This window comes from Natrix helvetica (assembly GCF_964273705.1).
Source record: "Natrix helvetica genome assembly, chromosome: Z".
In the NCBI taxonomy this organism is placed as follows: domain Eukaryota; kingdom Metazoa; phylum Chordata; class Lepidosauria; order Squamata; family Natricidae; genus Natrix; species Natrix helvetica.
Genome location: NC_138554.1, coordinates 39,335,612 through 39,357,519, shown reverse-complemented (window position 1 = coordinate 39,357,519; position 21,908 = coordinate 39,335,612). Strand labels below are relative to the sequence as shown.

The following is a 21,908-nucleotide window of genomic DNA, read 5'->3' as shown; positions in this document are numbered from 1 at the left end:
CACCCGGACGTTAAGACGGCTGTATATTCAGTAGGTGTGCTTGTTTTTTCCTTGTTTAGTTGTGAGTGGGGAGATGGGGAGGTGATGCTTTATAGATACTATGGCTGAAACCAGACTGGGGAGAATTGTCTCTTTCCTAAAAGTACAAATCTGCTTCTTATAACACACATCCCAAGTCCATTGATTGTTCATTCTAACTAGCAGTAAGTCAATAAGCAAAAACCAATCAGTATCTCTTCAAAATGAATGTCTACCTACAAGTCAGCATTGGTGTTGAATACACTTGAATATTATTGATGCAACCCTCTTGTGTGAATATTTGCTCCTTCTTAAAGTCTGAAGGAAACCCCATGCTAAGAATAATGTGGTCCATGTGCTCTTGCAACTGATTGTTTAGGTGCTTGCCTTGCATCCTAGGACTGAGTCTGAGAATCAGATGCAAATTCAAGCCCTTTTATGAACCCTTCAGGGTGGCACTCTTTCAGACTGACTTGCCTCTGCTGTACCTTCTACTTGCTTGTTGTAGGATAAAAGTGCACCAGCATGCCTACCGTCCCTGTCCTACTGTCCCCATTTATATGTACTCTTTTTATGTGTTTATGGCTATGTTCTGCTTATTTATATCCATTTATTTGTGCCATTTTTTCATGTGTTTTCATACTTGTTTCCTTGTACTTGTTGTCAAAATAAAAATATAAAAATAAATAAATAATAAATAAATAAATAAATAAATGGAAAGCTTAAGCCTACAAAATAGCTTCTTCCTGCACTCCAGATTTTTCTATGCAAACAATCAAAGCAGTATCTACTAAGAATTCTTACAAGAATCTTATAAGTTCACATTTTTCCTGTGAAAAGTGCTGGAGTTTTTTCTGAGAAATAATAGAAGCTGGAAATTGTCCCCACTCTCCAGTCATGCAGCCATATCTACTCCCAGAACAATTCACAGCAAATTATAATTGGTCACATAGTCAGCCAGATGTTTATATTGGATTTGGCATTTTATCCACTTATCAGGTCCTTCCTTAGGATCTGGAATAGGCAGCTATTGTTTATTATTATTATTATACAATTGTATCACAGTGGCCAGTTGTTTCGCCGGATTTGGCATTGATTATTAGTCGGGCCCCACCCAGGGGCCTAGGACGTCGTAATGTATTTTCGTAATATACCTGCGGATCCAAGCAGTGCAGCTTTTTGCATTCGACTGATGGTGATTTTGTCAAGTTTTATCTGTTTTAAATGCAATTCCAGTGCTTTTGGAATAGCACCCAGTGTGCCAATTACCACTGGAGTTACCACTGCTGGTTTGTGCCATAATCGTTGAATTTCAATTTTTAGGTCCTCGTATTTCGCGATTTTTTCATGTTCCTTCTCGTGGACCCTGCTTTCCCTTGGTATTGCGATGTCTATGATTGTAACCTTATTTTTCTCAACCAGTGGTGTGTTATGCGCCATTATTTTGTCTGTTTGTATACGAAAATCCCATAGGATCTTGACCATCTGATTTTCGGTGACTTTTTCAGGCCTATGTTCCCACCAGTTTGTTGTTGTTTTAATATTATAATTTTTGCACAAATTCCAGTGGATCATTTGTGCTACTGAATTGTGCCGCAATTTATAATCAGTCTGCACAATTTTTTTACAGCAGCTGAGTATGTGGTCAACAGTTTCATCAACTTCTTTGCAGAGTCTGCATTTGGCGTCATCAGAGGATTTTTCGATTTTGCCCTTAATGGCATTTATTTATTTATTTATTTATTATTATTATTATTAGTAGTAGTAGTAGTAGTAGTAGTACTACTAGTAGTAGTAGTAGTAGTAATAATACCACCTTAAAGAGAAAATTGTATGAAATCTACCAGGAATCCCAAGATTATTTTTCTCACCTAAGACACCTTCAGAACTGGAACAACTTGGTAATCCTTCTGCATTCATATACATTGAATGGCAACCTGCCACATCTGTAACTCAAACAAAAAAAGCGAACATGGAATAAATATGATTTGTTGGCCTTGTTTCAGATGTATAACTACTGATGGTGCCAATGCTATTATTGGATACCATTTTTGGGAAACAAATGGGATATGAATTAGATTCAAAATGAATTAATTTGAGGAATGCTCTTGTTGGAGCCCACTTTCATCCTCATCTTTATACTCATTAAGATATTTAGGATCAATTTTGATATGGTTTTTCTTTAGAAGGCTTTTTTTTTGCTCTAGCTTTTTATTTTTCAGAATTTATTTGACATTTGTCTGATTTGAATGAATGAATATTATTAGTTTAAGTGAAGAAGAGTTTTTAAAGGAAAAAGCGAAACATAAAAATGATTAAAATAAATTACAGTATATGTGAGAAATACACCATGCCTTTCTTATAAGGTCTGGAGATCTTCTGATCTTTCAATTGCCGCTGAACCATTATTCTAAAAAACTCCACCTAAACTAGCCTGCTATAAGGGATGCTGGGAATTGTAGTTTATCAACATCTGGAGGGTCTTGGATTATCCATACTTACAGAAACACCTTTCAATAGCCAAATCTATGATTCACTGGACACTTTTATTTCCACCTAACAGTTTTATCTACCCATTTTATCTACCCAGCAGGGAAAAAAAAGCAAGTAAACATTTATTCAGTATTAATGGGTTAAATCCTGAAAAGACAGTTCTCAGGGATAATGCAATCTTATTCTTTTCCTAATCGCTGACACTTTAAGAAGTTTACAGCAGGAGAAAAAGCAAATGAGGAAAGGCACCAATGGCAGCCCCTGGGGAAATGTGGAGCTATAAAAAGGGTCAGGAAGGATGTGCATTTCTCCTGGATAGCCAGAGGCTTTCCTACTTCAAATGCCAGTTGGATGCTTCCCTCCCAGGTTTTCAGGTGTCATTTTCTGCACATGCTCCCACTTTCTCTGGGCAGTGAGCCAAGCTTTGGCTTGCGTTACCAGCCTGCCGGCTGATTTCAGTTGCACCACTAGGAGAGCACGAGCAGTGAAACCCAACACTCCTCAGCCGGAGTCCAGTTCCTGTGCATCCATTTTGTGAATGAAATTCCTTTCCATTCCAGCCAGCCACAGAGACAGGCTCTGGGCCAAACCAGCAGGAAGGTAGAGACTCAAGGTTATGCAACGCCTTGCCAGCCCTGGGGAACAGAGTAGTTTTTCCTCTTTCTCTCCAAACATTTAAAGGTCAGGGAATCCATTAAAAAAATCTCTCTTATATAGGCAAGGGTGGTAGTAAAAGAAAAGAAAAAGGGACATACTTGAAGTTTAATGGGTGTAGGGGGAAGAAAGCAACTTAAAACATTTTAACGTACAGAATTTCTCACGAGCTGGAGAAATGTTGGCACTTTTCCCCCCTGCCAAGCCGCAGCAAGTTAGTTAAATGGATTGGGCGATTGCCCATGAATCAAGCTCAACTCCATACAGTTTTCTTGTCAGCCTTATGGAAGAGATTTCCCATTGTAATCTTTTGCATGGTTTTTTTTTTGGTTAAACTGGTCAGTTATGCTATACAGCTGGTGGTTTCCCCAACCAAATATAAACCAATTGAACCCTACTGAGGTTTCAAGATCAGCCAGTTGAATTAAGGCCGAAGATCAGCCAATGGAATTAATGTTCTGACCGCTGTACCACAATGGCAAGGGAACATAACACCAGAAGCAAACATCCCTCTGCATGATTTTTGTTCTTTTATTTAGGTATAAAACTTTCATAACAAAATTAAGTGTGTATGAAAGAGAATCTGAACGTAACATAGAATATATTGGGAATACACAAAAATAGTAATACTGTATGGAAGAAAAAGGTCCAGATCACTTCCCAGATACACTGGATTATGATTGTCCTCATTCCCTACCAAAATATGGGGATGGTAAGAATTGTAGACCCCCACCTCTAGCATGCATGAGGTTGGCGGAAGCTGGTTTAAATCCCAGAGTTTCTGGATGGATGTATCATTGGGAAATACTGTTACATACAGATATAAATCTGGCAGTCAGGCATAACACAGGTTATGTAGACAGTAAACACAGGGTCAATCAAAATGGACTTAAATGTCTATACACCAATGCACAGAGTATGAGGAATAAACAGGGCGAATTAGAAATTCAAGTAAAAAGACCAATACAAAATGTTTTATAGATGGCACCTGGCACCAACAAGGTTAGCTAAAATCTTAACAAATACCTCCCCAAAATGTTGGAAATGCGAATCAATACACGGAACATATTACCATTTATGGTGGACCTGTGAGGAGGCTAAAATTTTTTGGAAAAAGATCAAAAATTGGCTGGAGGCAATAACAGGGGTTAAAATAGAATGGAAACCTGAAATTTTTTTATTAGGAATAATGTCTGCAAAATACAAAAAAGAAATCCAGTACTTAATACTACATATAATAACGGCGGCAAGGATTGCCTTTGCCCAGAAATGGAAAAACAAATTAACTCCAAGCGAAGATGAAATAATAAGAAAGGTTATGGATTGTGCTGAAATGGACAAACTAACTAAAGAAATTCAGGGAAAAGAAGAATCAGAATTCTACCAGATATGGGATAAATGGTATAGGTGGATGGAGGAAAGAAACAAGAATCAATAAAGGAATATAACAAAACTCAAAAATAATAGTTATGAGTAAAATAAGAGAATTAAGAATGGTGAAATCCAAATGAAATACAATAGAAGGGGAAATAATATAAAGTGAGCGGTATTGATTGATAATTGCTATTAGAAACAACAGGAAGCTCCTGTTTGTATTGCATTGTGTAAATATGGTGTATGTCTAAGATTTGTGTGTGTGTGTATTTTACATGTTTGTTAATAAAATTGAAGGGAAAAAATGCAAAAAAAAAAAAAGAAATTCAAGTAAAAGAGGGCAGATGCAATATTGTTGCCATTACAGAAACTTGGTGGGATGAAACCCACAAATAAAACATACAGCTAGAAGGATTTAAATTATTTAAAAGAAATAGACCAAATAAAAGAGGAGGTGGAGTTGCACTATATATAAGAAATAATTACCTCTCTACAGAAATAGAGCACAATAATGATGAGAACTATCTTGAATATATTTGGGTCAATATTAAAGGTTGGGGGGGGGGGAATGACATTGCCATAGGTCTATACTACAGGCCACCCAACCAAGCAGAGGAAGTAGATGAACTTTTTGCTAGTCAGCTAACTAAAGTATGTAGGAAGCACACCACAATAGTAGTGGGGGATTTTAACTACCCTGATATCAACTGGGAAACAAACTCTGCACCAAGTGGAAGATCCAACAGGTTCCTAACAAACCTAGCAGACAACTTTGTTTCCCAAAAAGTAGAGAAGGGAACAAGGGGATCAGCCATATTGGACTTAAATCTCACTAACAGAGAGGAAATGATAGAAGGTGTTGAAGCCACAGGAACCCTGGGGACATGTAACCGTGCAATATTGGAACATTATGCAAACACAAGTAGTAGAACAAAGTGAAACTAGAGTCTTGGACTTTAAGAGAGCTAATTTCAATAAGCCTAGAGAGAGCTTGGGAAAAATTCCATGGATGAAAATCCTCAAGGAGCTTGGGAAATTTTGAAAAATGAGATTACAAAAGCCCAGTCTAGCACAATACCAATGAAGGAGAAAAATAACAGCTTCCAAAAGAAACCAACATGGCTGCATAAAGAACTCTCTGACAAATTGAAAGACAAAAAAGATTAAGTATAAAAAGTGGAAAGGCAGAATATAAGCAAATAGTCCGAGCCTGTAAAGATGAAGTGAGGAAAGCTAAGGCTCACAATGAAGAAAGGCTTGCCACAAAAATAAAAAATAACAAAAAAGCTTCTTCCAATATATTAAAAACAAGAAAAAGGTTAAGGAAACAATTGGTCCATTGCTGGGAGAAAGTGGCAAGAAGGTGACAAGCAACAGGGAGAAAGCAGAACTATTTAACTCATGTTTTGCATCTGTCTTTACACAAAGGGATAAAACAGTCCAACCTATCAAAAACAGCACCACAAAAATCAGATTAGGAACACAAGTTGAAATAGGGAAGAAAATGGTAAGTGAGCACCTGTCTATCCTAGACAAGTTCAAATCACCAGGACCGGATGGATTGCACCCCAGGGTTCTGAAGGAACTGGCAGACGAGATCTCAGAACCACTGAACTATATCTTTCAGAGATCCTGGAGCACCGGGGAACTACCAGAGGACTGGAAAAGAGCTGACTAACCGCACTCAATGTATAGTCCTCAATGGAACTGCATCTTCATGGAGGGAAGGCTCTGTTTTGGGCCCACTACTCTTCAACATCTTCATCAATGATTTGGATGAGGGAATAAATGGGGAACTTATCAAATTTGCCAATGACACCAAGCTGGCAGGAATAGCCAACACTCCAGAAGATAGGCTAAAGATACAGAAGGATCTTGAGAAACTTGAACATTGGGCACTATCTAATAAAATGAAATGCAATGGTGAAAAGAGTAAGGTTCTACATTTAGGCAACAAAAACGAAATGCACAGGTACAGTATAGGTGGTACCTTGCTCAACAGTAGTAACTGTGAAAGGGATCTTGGAGTCCTAGTGGATAACCATTTAAATATGAGCCAGCAGTGTGCAGCAGCTGCCAAAAAAGCCAACACAGTTCTAGGCTGCATCAACAGAGGGATAGAATCAAGATCACATGAAGTGTTAATACTACTTTATAATGCCTTGGTAAGGCCACACTTGGAATACTGCATTCAGTTTTGGTCACCACGATGTAGGAAAGATGTGGAGACTCTAGAAAGAGTGCAGAGAAGAGCAACAAAGATGATTAGGGGACTGGAGACTAAAACATATGAAGAATGGTTGCAGGAACTGGGTATGTCTTGTTTAATAGAAAGAAGGACTAGGGGAGACATGATAGCAGTGTTCCAATATCTCAGGGGTTGCCACAAAGAAGAGGGAGTCAAACTATTCTCCAAGGCACCTGAGGGTAGAACAAGAAGCAATGGATGGAAACTAATCAAGGAGAGAAGCAACTGAGGAGAAATTTTCTGACAGTTAGAACAATTAATCAGTGGAACAGCTTGCCTTCAGAAGTTGTGAATGCCCCAACACTGGAAGTCTTTGAGAAGATATTGGATAGCCATTTGTCTGAAATGGTATAGGGTTTCCTGCCTAGGCAGGGGGTTGGACTAGAAGACCTCCAAGGTCCCTTTCAACTCTGCTATTGTATTATATTATTGTATTGTTCTATGTGCCCAGTTTTGGTATGTCCATAAGTGAAGTCAACAAATGGCATCTTTCAATAGCAGCAAGGATCCAAGATTTTGGCAGGACCAGTATTGAGGCCTCCACTCTTCTTTTTCACTTTTGGGGGGGGGGGTAGTATTAAGAGTAATGCCAAGTAAGCCCAAATGCTTTGATTGTTGATCAGCATAGCTGGACCAAGCAAATTTCTGTAGCAGGAAAAAGATAAACCTGGTCCAAAGAACTAATGCTAGTCCTAAACATGCACACACATATATGCATACTACATTCCCACTTTCTTGCACTATACCTGTGTCAAAAGCATAGTCCATCCGCTCCTGTTTTATCACCACGCCAGTTGCATACCGGGAACTGTCTACGTCTCCCAGTATGTTCACTTGCTCATACATGGGGTCGTGGAATTCCTGCTTGAAGCCCTGAGGGGGATACGGCAAACATGGGGCAGACCATGGACGTTGATAAATGGAAGGGCTGTCTGATACCAAGGCATGGGGGGCAGAGAAGGACTGGCTGGTCTCAGCATGTAGCTGGTACAAGGAACTAGAAGGAATGCAGAAGAAGTCATACAGTTGTACAGGCAGACAAATAAAGAACAGGCATTTAATCATCCCTTACAGTACATGAAGTGTATGGGGGACCCAACATTCCTTTGAAAAGAGTCCAGGATCAAGTTATGCTCAAGTTTACCAAAGCAAAGTACACTTCGGGTGTTTGAGCCAAACAATTCCCATCATCCCCTTTCAACACGCCACTTGAAATGATGGGATCCTGTTGAACTATTAACCACAGTAGCTTATTTAGTACCCTCCACTGGATGTTTAATTGGGTAAAGAGTGATACCCTCTACTGGATGTTTAATTGGATAAAGAGTGGTACCCTCCACTGGATGTTTAATTGGGTAAAGAGTGGTCTCTATTTTGCTTCACCATCACCATGTATGATATTTGAAGCAAAGATAGAACCAGGATAGGAAGAGTGGAAAATGTCTCCATCTGTGGTAAAACCAACTCCTCACTTGGATCACTGTGTATTTCGTAAAGTTTAAAAAATTGCAGTGATGGTCTCCGAACCAACTCTGTAGTAGCTTGAACTCCTATTTTACCGAGCCATGGGAATGAGTATTTACAATGGGTGCTGACTGATTCAACCAACCCTGTTGTGCCCAACAAGCATCAAGTCTTCAAAAAAGCAATCATATTTTAGCCTAACCCATGATGTAAAACCAGGCACCAGCTGAACATAATGCTGTTCAATGAAAAGAAGGACTAGGGATGTTCTAATATTTCAGTAGTTGTTCACAAAGAAGAGGGAGTCAAGCTATTTTCTCAAGCATCTGAAAGCAGGGCGAGAAGCAATGGGTGGAAACTAATCAAGGAGAGATGCAACCTAGAACCAAGACATTTCCTGACAATTAGAACAATTAACCAGTGAAACAACTTGCCTCCAGAAGTTGTGAAGCTCCAACAATGGAAGTTTTTAAGAAGATATTGGACATCCACTTGTCTGAAATGATATAGGGCAGCGATGGCGAACCTTTTTTGGCTCGCGTGCCATAAGGGGGGGAGCACAGGAGGGTAGTGCGCGTGTGTGCTGCACCCATAATGCAATGCATGACACACACACAGAGAGAGAGAGAGAGAGAGAGAGCATGCATGACAGATACTCCCCCCCCCCTTTTCTGCTTCCAGTTTGTCCGTTGGGTTCTTTTTCGTCCTCTGGAGCCTTCAGGGAAGCCTCCGGAAGGCCTCTGAAGGCTCCAGTGGGCTTAAACCGGCCATACGAACAAATCGGAAGTCCATTCTTGAACTTCCGGTTTGCCCTTAGGGCCGGGTTTTTTGTGCTCCGGAGGCTTCAAGTAAGCTCCTGAAGCCTCCAGCGGGGCTCCAGGGGGGGGCATGAGGGAGGCTGTTTTCGCCCTCCCCAGGCTCCTATAAAGCCTCTGGAGTTTGGGGAGGGCGAAAAATGACTTTGAAAATGGCTGACCTCAGCTGGCCAGTATGCACATGCACGCTGACCAGCTGACAGGGCAACACCTGTCAATCTAGCCGGCCTGGCCTAATTCCTAATTCCCAATTTTAGTTCCTCAAGCCTGCATTTTTTAAAATTTTCTAGGGGTATACTTTTAGTTGTTTTTAATTTAATTTTTAATTTTTACTTATTGTACAGTTGTATGAGGTTTAATTTGTTTTTAAGGGTATGGGATATTCGTTTTTTGTATTCGTTTTAATGACACACCTGTACACTGCCCCGAGTCCCTTCGGGGAGAGGGGGCGGTCTAGAAATACTGAAAATAAATAAATAAAAAAAAAACGCCTCGCACGCCCTGACAAATGGCTCCGCATGCCATAGGTTCACCATCCCGGGTATAGGGTTTCCTGCTTGAACAGAGGGTGGGAATAGAAGATCTCCAAGGTCCCTTCCAACTCTGTGATTCTATTCTATTCTGCTTGCAAGGCCATTTTTTGAGAGAGCAAACTGAGTATTAAGCTGCCCTAAAACCTTTCAGATAGAGTGAGAGATATTAGAAATTTTATCCACCCAGTCCATTGACTTACCTTTGTTCCATACAGTATGCCTGGCTAGGCGCTGTCTGGAGTGGGCCGTGGTGGCTCACATTGTTTGAATCTTGCCTAGAGAAAAGTGCAAGCATCAGGTGCAGCAAGATATATCCCTCTCCCTCCTGCTGGTATTTCCCATTTTCCCCAGCAAAACCCTGATGTGTCATAATAGGTAGGCTCTGAAGAGGTTATTTATTCAGAACTCGACTCAGACTTGACTTTTATTTTTCAGTCAGACAAAAGCACTGATGACCTATATTTTTGAGAGGGAGCAGGGTTTTCTTTCTGGTCTCCTACTTTTCTTTCTTTTCTTGTCAGACATACTAAATTTGAGGACTCCACATGATTCTTAAGCCACAGCCAGCCGTGCTGATGATTTTAAAGCAGAGCTGCACTTGTGTGACTACTGAAAGCTTTGGATGTGGACACAACCACAGGGGAAGGAATCATATTCATTCTATGAAATTGTAAATTAAACCAAAATTGCCTTTTGATATCTTCTGATCTGGCCTATTTTTTTTTAGAAATAGGCTTCTAATTGGCAACTCATCAAAAGAACAAATTCTTGGGTGCTCCTGCTTTAAAGGAGGTGAAACAGAAAAGAGAGCAGAGAGATTGGATGGCACAATTTAAATGCGATGCGGACTTCAGGAGGGGGAATATCTGAGGGAGAGAAGTGAAAAGAGCTCTATAGGTAAAAACATAACAAGGAACAGGGGTAAGAAAACAATTGAAAGGGACCTAGGAGAACTTGAGGGGTAAACAAGGGCTTGGAGATGGCATTCAAATCCAAGACGCTGCATGTGGAAGTGGAGAGTGTAAGGGAGGAAAATGAGGGAAGAGGAGATACTGAAATGTGGCAAACAAAGGCTAGAAAACAGAAAGTTGCAAAAAGCAGCTCAAGGAATGTCAGAACCATTAAGGAGAATTTATGAATGGTGAGGCAGAAATATTTTTTATGCGTGGCATTTTTTTTTTTTACAATGCCACGCATGAAGAAATATAGCATGACTCAGTGACAGATTGTTCCCTGGTTCATAGGAAATGGAAGAATCTACGTTAAAACTGCATACCTGCCAAAAGGGCCGATATTCTTTGTCAATGAAACAAAGAATCAACAAGAAATTTAAGATTGGAGAGTGACCGACTGAAACAATCATCTCCACCCACCAGCATCTTAACACAAACATAAGAGATCATCCACAGTAGTATTTCAAAGAGGAAACACCTGATTGGACAGGAACACCAACATTTGGTGCTGTTTTTCAAATTTTATTTATTTATTTTAGACACCTACACTATCATATACAACACTGTGTGATACTGCCTGGTACATAAGAGTATGTCCTTTGAAGATTCACCCCCATATCTGCTCCTTTTGCATTATTACACAGAAGATAAATGTTTAACCAAATTAAATTAATTCCCCAACAACTGTATTTTAAGCTAGGCTTGACATCATGGTCATACTTTTTAAAAGGGTTTTGTCAATGTATTTTGGTGGCTTATTGTGCTTCCGAATCCACTTGATAATTTATGATTCAACATGGCAAACATATTTAGAAAATGGGTTAATTTAGGAAAGTAAATTAAATAGGTTAAGCACGTTGGATGAAAACAACCAGAATATGCCAGCCAACCAACTCAGCTGCCCCTACAGCTAAATTCAGAGGTGGAAAAGGGGAGTTGTAAGGATGAGGCTTGCTCATTTTTGTCTATGAGTTCTCATATATACTCCTGGAATCTGGAAAGGTCCAAAGTTTGGATCCAGCTGGATCAAAAAGAGAGAACAAACCAAGAAAAAGGCTTTGCAGTAGATAAACCAAAGTGTGAATCCTGGAAATGCAGATCCTGGAGAATTTGTCACAGTGGACAACAGAACAGTTGGTGTTGAGGATTCTTAGGCCACAATTAATCAGGGTCTCTCCATTCTTCCAGCCTGATATTATCATATATTAACCCCCTCTGGTTTTCTTGCTGAATGAAGGCAACTAGCATTATTTGCATATTCAATAAGGAGCTACTTCTGATTATCTTCATAGAATCATAACATTGGAATGCGTCTTGGAGTTCATCTAGCCATCTCCTTTGCCCAATGCAACATCACTCCAGATGGACATTTGACCTCCGCTTCAATACTTCCAAGCAGAAGAATGCTTATCACCTCCCATAGGCAGCTTTGTTTTCTCTACTGACTAGCTCATGCTTCTTCCAACAGTATGTCAAGGTCCCTGTTTCCCATCCCCTGCACCCCTTCTGGCAGCAGATAAATTTGCTCTATCATTTAAAACTCTCAGGGTAAAATGAATCATCATCACATGTCTTTTTCAATCATATTTCCAAATTAAATTTACTGAATAATTTCAGCAGTAACTCCCCACCTGCATAGGTTTTGGATGTGATTTTTTAAAAGGTAGTGTTCCGAATTGAGCATAATACTCCAGAGGCAGCCTGCCCAGTTTAGAATAAGGATGCAAATTAAAACTGTGCAGGCTATGAAAATGACGAAGGGTTTCAGACCTTGCATAAACTCCAAGGCCTCTTTGCTATACATCACTACATGCTGATTCTTTTCAAAAATTTCATACAATCCAGAAAAAAAAGAATTTAAGAATCACAAATCTCCTGATTCCTTACAATCAGTCGCATTTTTTTAGGTTCATGCAGATGCTTGAGAAAATTCAGGATGCTTTAATTATTAGTCAAGAAATGCTGTACTTTTGTGAGGCCCAAAGCACTTCACTTGGTTCTAAAACTTGCAGTCTTCATGCATTCTACTCTAATCAAACTGAGAACAGAACAATAAAAAGACTGTGTATTGTTTAGCCAAGAACTGATAGCTAATCCTACTTACAACATGTCCAAGAGCCCTTCATTAATTTTTACAACAGAAGCTAACAAAAGTGCATATAGTCAAGGCTGTGGTTTTCCCAGTTGCAATGTATGGCTGTGAAAGTTGGACCATAAGAAAGGGTGAGCGCCAAAGAATTGAGGCCTTTGAACTAAGGTGCTGGAGAAGACTCTGTGAGTGCCTTGGACTGCAAGGAGGTCAAACCGGTCAGTCCTGGAGGAGATCAACCTTGCTCTTTAGAAGGCCAGTTCCTGCTCTTTAGAAGGCCAGATCCTGAGGATGAAACTCAAATACTTTGGCACCTAATGAGAAGGAAGGACTCACTGGAGAAGAGCCTAATGCTGGGAATGATTGAGAGCAAAGAAGAAGGGGACGACAGAAAATGAGGCGGCTGGATGGAGTCATTGAAGCAGTAGGTGTGAGTTTAAATGGACTCCAGAGGATAGTACAGGACAGGAAGTACTGGAGGAACATTGTCCATGGGGTCACGATGGGTTGGACAGAACTTTGCAAATAACAACAAAGTCCCTTTGACACTTCTCTTGTTTCAGCTGCCAAACACAATTTAATAGTCTTATTTCACTTTTTTGAATTGCCAAACATCCAATTTGTTGCATTTGCACCCCTGATCTGTGAAATTCAGTTCTCCTCCATCCCTTTTCAATAACTGCATTTATATGATCAGACTCAACTTGATGGTTAGTGGATAAATTCCTACATCAGGGTGATACTGATACTCTCTAGTGGGAGGGTGGAATAGACTTGGATTGATTTATCAATCAATCAGCACTACCAGCATATTAAGTTGCCAACCAATATGGGCACCAAGTTTTCTTAGCTTCAAAATATGCAGGATAGTGGTGAGTTATTGGACAATACAGTGTTAAGAGGCTTGGCTATAGTTAACATGCATGTCTTGGCCTTTTTCTCAAACTTGCCTGCACCAGCAAAATCTGAAGGGAACCTCTACTTAGCATTCTTGGCAATTCCTAACAGAGGACAAATCCTCATGACTGCAGGAACACAAAGTGATCAGCATTTGTTCCGTAGCAGCATTACCTGGCATATAAGCATTGCTCCCTGGGTTGGTAATGAAAAGGCTGTGTGTGTCTGCAGGAACTGGAAGCATCCACACATGGGCTTTGTGGTTCCTTTTTTATCTTAGCTGGAGGACTGTGAAGGGCCACTGGGTGGGGAAAAAAGGAGAGTAAGGACATCAGGATACTCATCAGTCTGAGTTTGCATCAACCAAGCACAACAAGGGGGCAAGGACTTCCCTCCCCTCTCAACCCCGAAGAAGAAATTGAGAACTAGATGTTCCCTCTGATTTGAAGACGGATGGGAGAGAGGTGCTTTAACCTGCATCGGAATTGTATTTGCAGAGCCTAGCTACAAAGGATTCTGAGATAGGACTTTGTACAAGAGGACATTCTTATATTCAAAACTCCCAGATTTAAACTTGGTTAAGAATACATAAATTGATTATGAAAATGGCCTATGAGTCTGGTTCCAGTCCAAGTAGGCAATAGTTTGTTAAAATTGTCCTACATTAAATAAGGCAGTTTCTGTATTTCATGCAGCTCCATCCCTCTGTTTCAACAATTTAGATTAGATCATCTCAGTTCTATCTGAGAAATTCCTTGGAATGTTGTGTTTGTTCATTAAATTTAGATTTACAACCTGACCTTTCAAAAGGAGCTTCACACAGCTGTTTGTCCTCCAATTTTCGCCCGCACTATTAACCCTTTAAAGGATAGGTTAAGAGATGCTGACTGACCCAGAATTATCCAACAAATGTTCATGCTTCTTTCTTCTAATGCTCACTTTGGTTGGATGTATTGAGTCAGTCATAAAGCCATGAGCTTTAGGTTCTCTTCCATGAATCTCTACAAAGTTCTAGGAGTTTCTATGAGAAACTATGGGAAGAGTATTCTTTTCTATGAGTTTTAGGTATTTTTGTCATTTACTTCCTATAAAGAACATTTTAATCAAGGAAGAACCATCATACAATAGAAATTCAATTCTTGTTTTAGCGCATCAACCATGTTAAATAAAAAAGAGGGGTGGGTTAATTATGGGCTCATGGTCTTCATCTTGATTATTTTTCTTCCTCCTCACAAATGCCCTTGCCTTACATGTATCTACATCTCCTCAAAATTAAAACATTTCTTTAGCTCAATAAAAACAAATGGCAGAATCTGCCCAGGTCTTGGATTGAGGTAGCCTTAAATTTCATAAGATATGGATGATTTTGTGAGTGTGGTTGGCCTTTCAAGCCAGGTTATGTAATGGTATCTAAAGGCCTACAAAAGTGATTAAGTGCTGCCATAACGTGTTTAGTTTATATTTGTTCAGATTTGGATCACTGCGATTTGATAGTTAAAATTTCTGCTTGGTCTCCTATGTAAATGAAACCCTTAGACCAGGGGTGTCCAAATTAGGGATTTTTAAGACTTGTAGACTTCAACTCCCAGAATTCCCCAGCCAGCCTGGCTGGGGAATTCTGGGAGTTGAAGTCCACAAGTCTTAAAAATCCCTAATTTGGACACCCCTGCCTTAGACCATACTCATTGAACTGAAGCATAATTTACAGGTCGTCAGTCATATCTCATTGGTCACATATTCCCAAATCTGGATACAACCTAATCTGTATATGTAAGAAAGCCTTTTAAACAAAATTGGGCATTATGACATTACTAGTAACAACAATACTACAGACACAACAACAGAAGAGAACAGCCTAATATGGAAGGCAGGCCTAGGGTTGTCAGAAAGGGTTTGCAGTGAAAATATGATAGGCTAGAGAGGTAAGGGAGAGTCAGTTTGGTGTAGTGGTTTAGCACCCAACCATAAATTCTAGGCCTGCCATGAATCATGAAGCCAGTGTGGGGATCTTGAGCCAGTCATTCTCTCTCAGTCCAAGAAAGGCAAACCACTTTTAAATCTTGCCAAGACAACTGCAGGTACTTGTCCAGGCAATTGCCAGAATACCAGTGTATGTGAGAGAGGCAGGTGAGGATGAATTAACAAAGTACGTGGAAATCTAAAGGGACAAATTTCACAGAAGCTATTCAGATAATTTACAATGAAAATTAATAACAAAGAAAAATAGGAGTCATCTTTTTAGTCACATCCCATCTTTTCTGATCCTGGGAATAAACGTTCTCTTAAGAGAATTTTGTTGTTCATGAATGTTGTTCATAATATAATCTTAAATTTCCAAAACTAAAAGGACTAGAAATGGTCATTTCGATTTATAATTGCATAGGAGGGGATGTCTTGGCAAGAAGAGGCCCCTGTAGGTAAATATACTCAGATGAATAAAACACTATCCCCAACTGTCCTCCAGATTTTAAAAAACAATTAAAATGATTATATTATTGAGTTTGCGAGCAAACAGTGTTCAGGATATAAAAACTATCTTGCAAGGAAAAATTGGCGGCAGTGAATGGCCTCTACCTAAATTTTGTTATCTAGCAAAAGTCAGAGTGGACAAATGACATTTATCTTGTATTTCACTCCCATTGAAAACAATAGAAGAAAAATAAATCATGCCAATTCCTGGGCCAGCATAGCTTTTGCCCCATGTTTGGGACATGTAGAGAAACTTCAGTGCCCAGATTCCATAATATTGCCATAATATCCCCTTCCTAGATATATTAATGGAACAATGAGAAACCAGAAATCAGGGGCCGTTTAGCTAAGGAGTGTGGCCCCACATCTACCCTCCCAAGGGGAAGAGAAGCCTTAAGGGCCCTCCCTATGTGCAATAAGTGAATGTCAAACATTAACAAGTTATTTGACAGTCTACAAAACTTCCAACTATCACAAATATGCTTCCACAAACAAAATTTTAAAATAAAATATTCACTAGGAACAAATCAAGTGTATGAATATCAAAAAGGACTAGGTCCAAGAAGCAGATTAAGTAGAAGAAGTGTCATGGGTAGAATCAAAAACATGTGGCCAGGATGGTTTTTTCAATCCTATCTGGCATCTAGAGAAGTAAACTCAGCCCTGGCATTTTCAGCATGAAGGATCAGATGGAGGCATTTCAGTCGTTGGCATCATGCTTGGGTACTTTTCGCCTTCTTCCCCATCAAAGCAAGACTTTCCCACCTCTCCATCTCCCCAGTTTCAAGACTCACAGTTCTCTGAATGGAAGTCAGGTACAAATTGCTCGTCACTGTCCGGAACCTGTGCTGCAAATTGTAATGGAGGAAGGTAAGTAACATTTGGCATCCTGCAAAGGGTTTATTTAAAACATACACATATGAAAGAAAGAATAACAGAGGAAGAAAAAAAAAACCTGCCTTTGTATGAGATGGGAACAAATCACCGCCAAGAAACAGGAGGGAGTTTCTCTCTTGGGATTGCAACCTTGTCTGCGTAATCTCTCACCCAGTAGAATTGCCATTAGCAAACGAGCAGACCCAGCTCTTTATTTCAAGAGTGTTTTCCTCTTTTCATGTTGCAATATCGGCCTCTTAACACTTAAGACCTAGTTAAAATAGGCACATCTACTGCACACCGTAGCTTAAGAGAGATTCCCTAGTTCTCTAGTCCTCATAAATCACACCAAATGACCTGGATCACCATGAAAATCCTAAAAAAGGAAGCTCAAACAAGGATGGCAGATTAAGCAATACCAAAGAGATTTAAAAACTACAAGTAGTCCTTGATTTACAACAATGACTGTTTGAAGTTACAATGGCATTGAAAATAGGGACTTATGACCGTTTTTCATATTTATGGTCGTTGTAGCATTCCCATGGTCATGTGATTTACATGCAGATGCTTGACCACTGACTCATATTTATGAGGGTTGCAGTGTCCAAGGGTCATGTGATTCCCTTTTGTGACTTTATGACCAGCAAAGTCAATGGGGAAGCCAGATTCAGTTAACAGCCATGTTACTTACTTAACAACTGCAGTTATTCACTCAACAAAATGTGGCAAGAAAAGTTGTAAAATGGGACAACACTCATTTAACAAATTTCGCGCTTAACAACATAAATTTTGAGCTTCATTGTGCTTGTAAGTCAAGGACTACCTGTATAGGTTTTATTTTTCTTATCCATCCAAAGGACCATACATCCAGCTGTGAAGTAGTTTAATTGTGGTTTACTGGCAAAGACACAAAAGTAACATTCAGTATAACTATATAAATCATAGTTTACAACTCCCAGTGATGCGTTACACATCATGCCAATCAAAATCATACTGAGCATCTTATATTTAGCATGATCTGTAAATATCCAATTTGTATACCCAGAATATTTATCATCATTGTAACTCTCTTCTGGATACTTTTTCAGATATGCCATTTTTCAGATCAGCAACAAGACAAATATCTGCATGGAAAGAACGTTGGTCTTACCTGAACGTGTCTTTTCAGGGGGGGAGTGGGAGTGGTCACGTGTGGATATTCTCAAAGCCTGATTGGTCCAAAGACTGAGAGTAAACTTCTTAAATACTCCTTCCTTCCATTCCTGCCCAGTTTCCTCAAAGGCGAACATTCCAACTGAAACAAAAAAACACACAACAAAATCCCCCGGGAAAACTCCCGGCCCTCCCCTTGGCCCCTCACCATGATCAGGGTTGGTCGTGACCACTCTCTCTCCCCCCACTGAAAAGACACGTTCAGGTAAGACCAACATTCTTTTTCCAGTGGGGGAGAGGGAGTGGTCATGTATGGGACATACCCAAGCTCGGTCCTAGGGAGGGAAATAAACAAGAACTACGGCCCAAGGGGAGAATCTGCTACAACACTCTGCAGGACCCTCCGACCAAACGATGCCTTTACCGAGGCAAATGAATCTAGCGTGTAATGCCGGATGAAGTGGGTCGGAGACGCCCAAGGTGCTGCCCGACAAATGTCCTCAAACGGAGCCCTAGTGGCCCACACCGCCGTGGTCGCGGCACTCCTAGTGGAATGGGCTGTTATCCCCGAGGGAACAGGATGACCCGTCGCCCCATAGGCCTCCACGATGGCCTGTCGCAGCCAACGGCCAATGGTAGCCGATGACACCGTGGCCCCCAACATCCTGGGCTGGAAAGAGACAAATAGCGCCTCCGACCTACGAAACCCTGCGGTCCATCGGAGGTACCGTGTTTCCCCGAAAATACAACCTGTCCCGAAACTAAGCCCACCCCCGAAAATAACCCCCCCCTTCCGGCCAGGCAGAGCACCGCTCACTGACCTAGCGTTATTCCGAAAGCGCCAAGTCGCAGGAGCCGGGGGGGGGGGGGGAGCGCTCACGTTGCTTGCCGCCTTCGGGATACCGCTAGGTTGGGGAGTGGCGTTCTGCCTGGCCGAAGGGGAGAGTTGCCGGGCGGCTGCTCCGTTGTGAACTGGCTCCCGAAGAGCCGGGCACAGCCTCAGCGGCGAAGCAGCCATGAGGTAACCATGCTCACGAGCAGCCGCCCGGCAAATCCCCTCTCCAGCTGGAAAGAGCGCCATTCACTGACCTAGGGGGTAATCCCTAAGGTGCCAAGCCATGTGGCGCTCTGCCTGCCCTCCAGCTCCCGCGGCTTTGCACATTCGGGATACCCCCTAGGTCAGTGCATGGAGCTCTGCCCGGCTGGAGAAGTGGGTTGCGCGAGCGCCTGTTCCGCCCGCAGCTTCACCAAGCACTTGCGCAGCTCTCCCAGGCCACTGCCGCTGGCTGCTGCTGCCCGCCACTGCCCGCCGCCCCCTTTCCACTCCGCACATAACTTCCAAATCCAAAAATCGGGGCCAAGTGTTCTAGCATCGGCCGCTCTAGGACTGCTCTTTATGGTGGGCCGGCTGCTGGAAGACTCTGTCCGGAAGACTCTCTGTCCGGCAGCCAGCCCACCATAGAGAGCACTCCTAGAGCGGCCGATGCTAGAACACTCGGCCCCGATTTTTAGATTTGGAAGTTATGTGCGGAGCGGAACGGGGCGGCGGCGGGCGGTGGTGGGCAGCAGCAGCCAGCGGCGGTGGCCTGGGAGAGCTGCGCAAGTGCTTGGTGAAGCTGCAGGCGGAACAGGCGCTCGCGCAACCCACTTCTCCAGCCGGGCAGAGCTCCATGCACTGACCTAGGGGGTATCCCGAATGTGCAAAGCCGCGGGAGCTGGAGGCCGTGCAGAGCGCCACAGAATCAGGCCTAGTAGAGCTGACCTGCCTCTCGGCCTGGGCAAAAGTCTTTTCCAAGGCCTTATGCCTCCTGGCCTCCTCCCTGGTGGAGGCTCTAGAGGAACACTGTGCCACCACTGACCTTACTGGGGGATCCCCAAGTCAAAACTCCTGCCCCAGGTCCTCTTCCCCCCTCACCAGGCCCTCTGCCTGGCCCTGGGGAATCACCAAGCCCTCCTCCATCGCCCACTCACGTGTCCTGACGCGTGGAGGTAGAAGAATACAGGCTACTGTAGGCCCTACCTGGGCTTGGGCTGGTACTGGTGGCCGGTAAAACAAGGCCGAATACCAGGGCCTGGGCCTCCCAAGCGGCCCCGCAGGCCGATCAAGGCCGCACGCAAGTGGCGCAATCCAAAATGGCCACCGGGACCCGCGCGAGGCCAAAGGTGGCCGTAATCACGCGTCCCGGCTCTCCTGGCCTCCTACGGCACCGGGAAACAGCCTGGTGACATTGGGGGCCTCACGGCAGGCCTGCGCGCACTCCCCCCTTCGCGTTGCTCACTCGCGCTCCAAAAACTCTTTACGAGGCGCACAGCCGCCACCCGAATTCAGCGGCGGCTTCTCCAGCAGCTCGTGCGTAACTCGTGGTGCCGACGCTGCCTTTCCTAGCCTCCAGGAGCAATCGCCGAGCCTGCAGCTGCCCTGGAGCTGGTACCCCCGCGATCCCGGGGATCAGGCTAAGGCTCCGCGCCCACGGAGGCCAGGATTGATGCCCCACAGGGCCCTCCCTGACCGCCCCAAGGCAGAAGAACTGTCCCCTGGGCCGCAGCTGCAAATTTAGAATTTAGATCTTTTAAAATGCTCAATTAGCCAAATCCGAAGCCAGATTGAATAAAGAGAACAAAGATATTACCAAATTATTTCCTACCTACACACAATTCTCAAGTGCTTGGACCAAAAGACTGAGAGGAAACTGGGCAGAAATGGAAGGAAGGAGTATTTAAGAAGTTTACTCTCAGTCTTTGGACCAATCAGGCTTTGAGAATACTCACACGTGACCACTCCCTCTCCCCCACTGGAAAATGTGTTGGAACTAAACTTACTTAATGTTGACTGCACAGACATTTGTTAGAAAGGCAATCAAGGAAAATTATAAAATAATTTCATGTACTATATTTACATTTTAAAGAAAATTCTACTGAATTATTTAAATATGCCAGAATGGCAATAATTGCAAATATAAGTAGCTCAGAGAGGATTATTGGTTTCCTAGTGTTCTCATCACTTACGTTATCTTGCCCAATAATAAAATATCTGCCAGGAAAAACAAACTGGCCAAGAAAATGCCAAGAACCCAATAAATACCATAGAGTTGCATTGTTTATTAAATCAATCATAGTGTACCAAGACATAAATATCAATTATCTTCAAACAAAAAAATGAATGTTATTCCTATACTAACATTTTTCCTCTGCTTGAAATAAAACGCAATTCCCTTTCCTTATCAGGGCATTTGTGATTTATAACTTTTTGTTTGGTCTTTTTGGACTAAGATCAACGGCAGCTGTTGACTTGCCATACTAACCATCCTCCAATTTAGGTCAGCATAGCCCCAGAGTTAACCCCTCTGCATTTTTGGGGTAAAATTGATACGTTAGCAAGCCCTCACACATTTGTGACATTCTTCCACAAGGTATCAGTCTCCTTCCTGTAGGCCTAGGAAAAAAAACTCTCAAGGACTATGGACTTTTCCCCCTTAATAGGTTTTTAAGGGCTTATTTAAAAGGTGTTATGTATGGTTGCATGCAAACGTTTATACATACTTCATCAATTTGCATGTACCAATAAATCTATAAGTGAACAGAACCTGACACAGCCTCTATATAAAGTTAAGCACTGCATCTTTCTGCAAATGTGGATACATGCTTATTTTTTTATGTGCAGTTGTTTGCATATTCAGAATAAATGAAGAATGAATACATTCTTTGCACACCCTTCCAGTCACTACATATTATATGTCTTTTGGCAGAAATAATGTTTTCCAAACATTTTCTTTAATCAGCTACAATTCTTTTTATTTTTGCTTCTCGGAACATTTCCCATTTTTTATTGCAGAACTCTTCTAGCTCAGAAATCTAAAGTCTCCTGCATGTCTG

General features: G+C 41.9%; 1 protein-coding gene across 2 annotated transcripts in view; it reads right to left on the bottom strand.

Moving 5' to 3' along the window:
- Window positions 1–21,908, bottom strand: part of ETV4 (ETS variant transcription factor 4) — a 46,820-nt gene that overhangs the window by 9,822 nt on the left and 15,090 nt on the right. Inside the window, exons 5-9 of one of the 2 annotated variants that reach the window (XM_081933546.1) lie at window positions 16,802–16,855; window positions 13,713–13,839; window positions 9,800–9,874; window positions 7,534–7,784; window positions 1,890–1,964 (exon numbers count right to left, since the gene is read on the bottom strand). In XM_081933546.1, the coding sequence (XP_081789672.1) occupies window positions 1,890–1,964; window positions 7,534–7,784; window positions 9,800–9,874; window positions 13,713–13,839; window positions 16,802–16,855 (582 nt within the window). The remainder of the gene's footprint in view (window positions 1–1,889; window positions 1,965–7,533; window positions 7,785–9,799; window positions 9,875–13,712; window positions 13,840–16,801; window positions 16,856–21,908) is intronic. The other variant, XM_081933547.1, reaches the window with a different exon arrangement.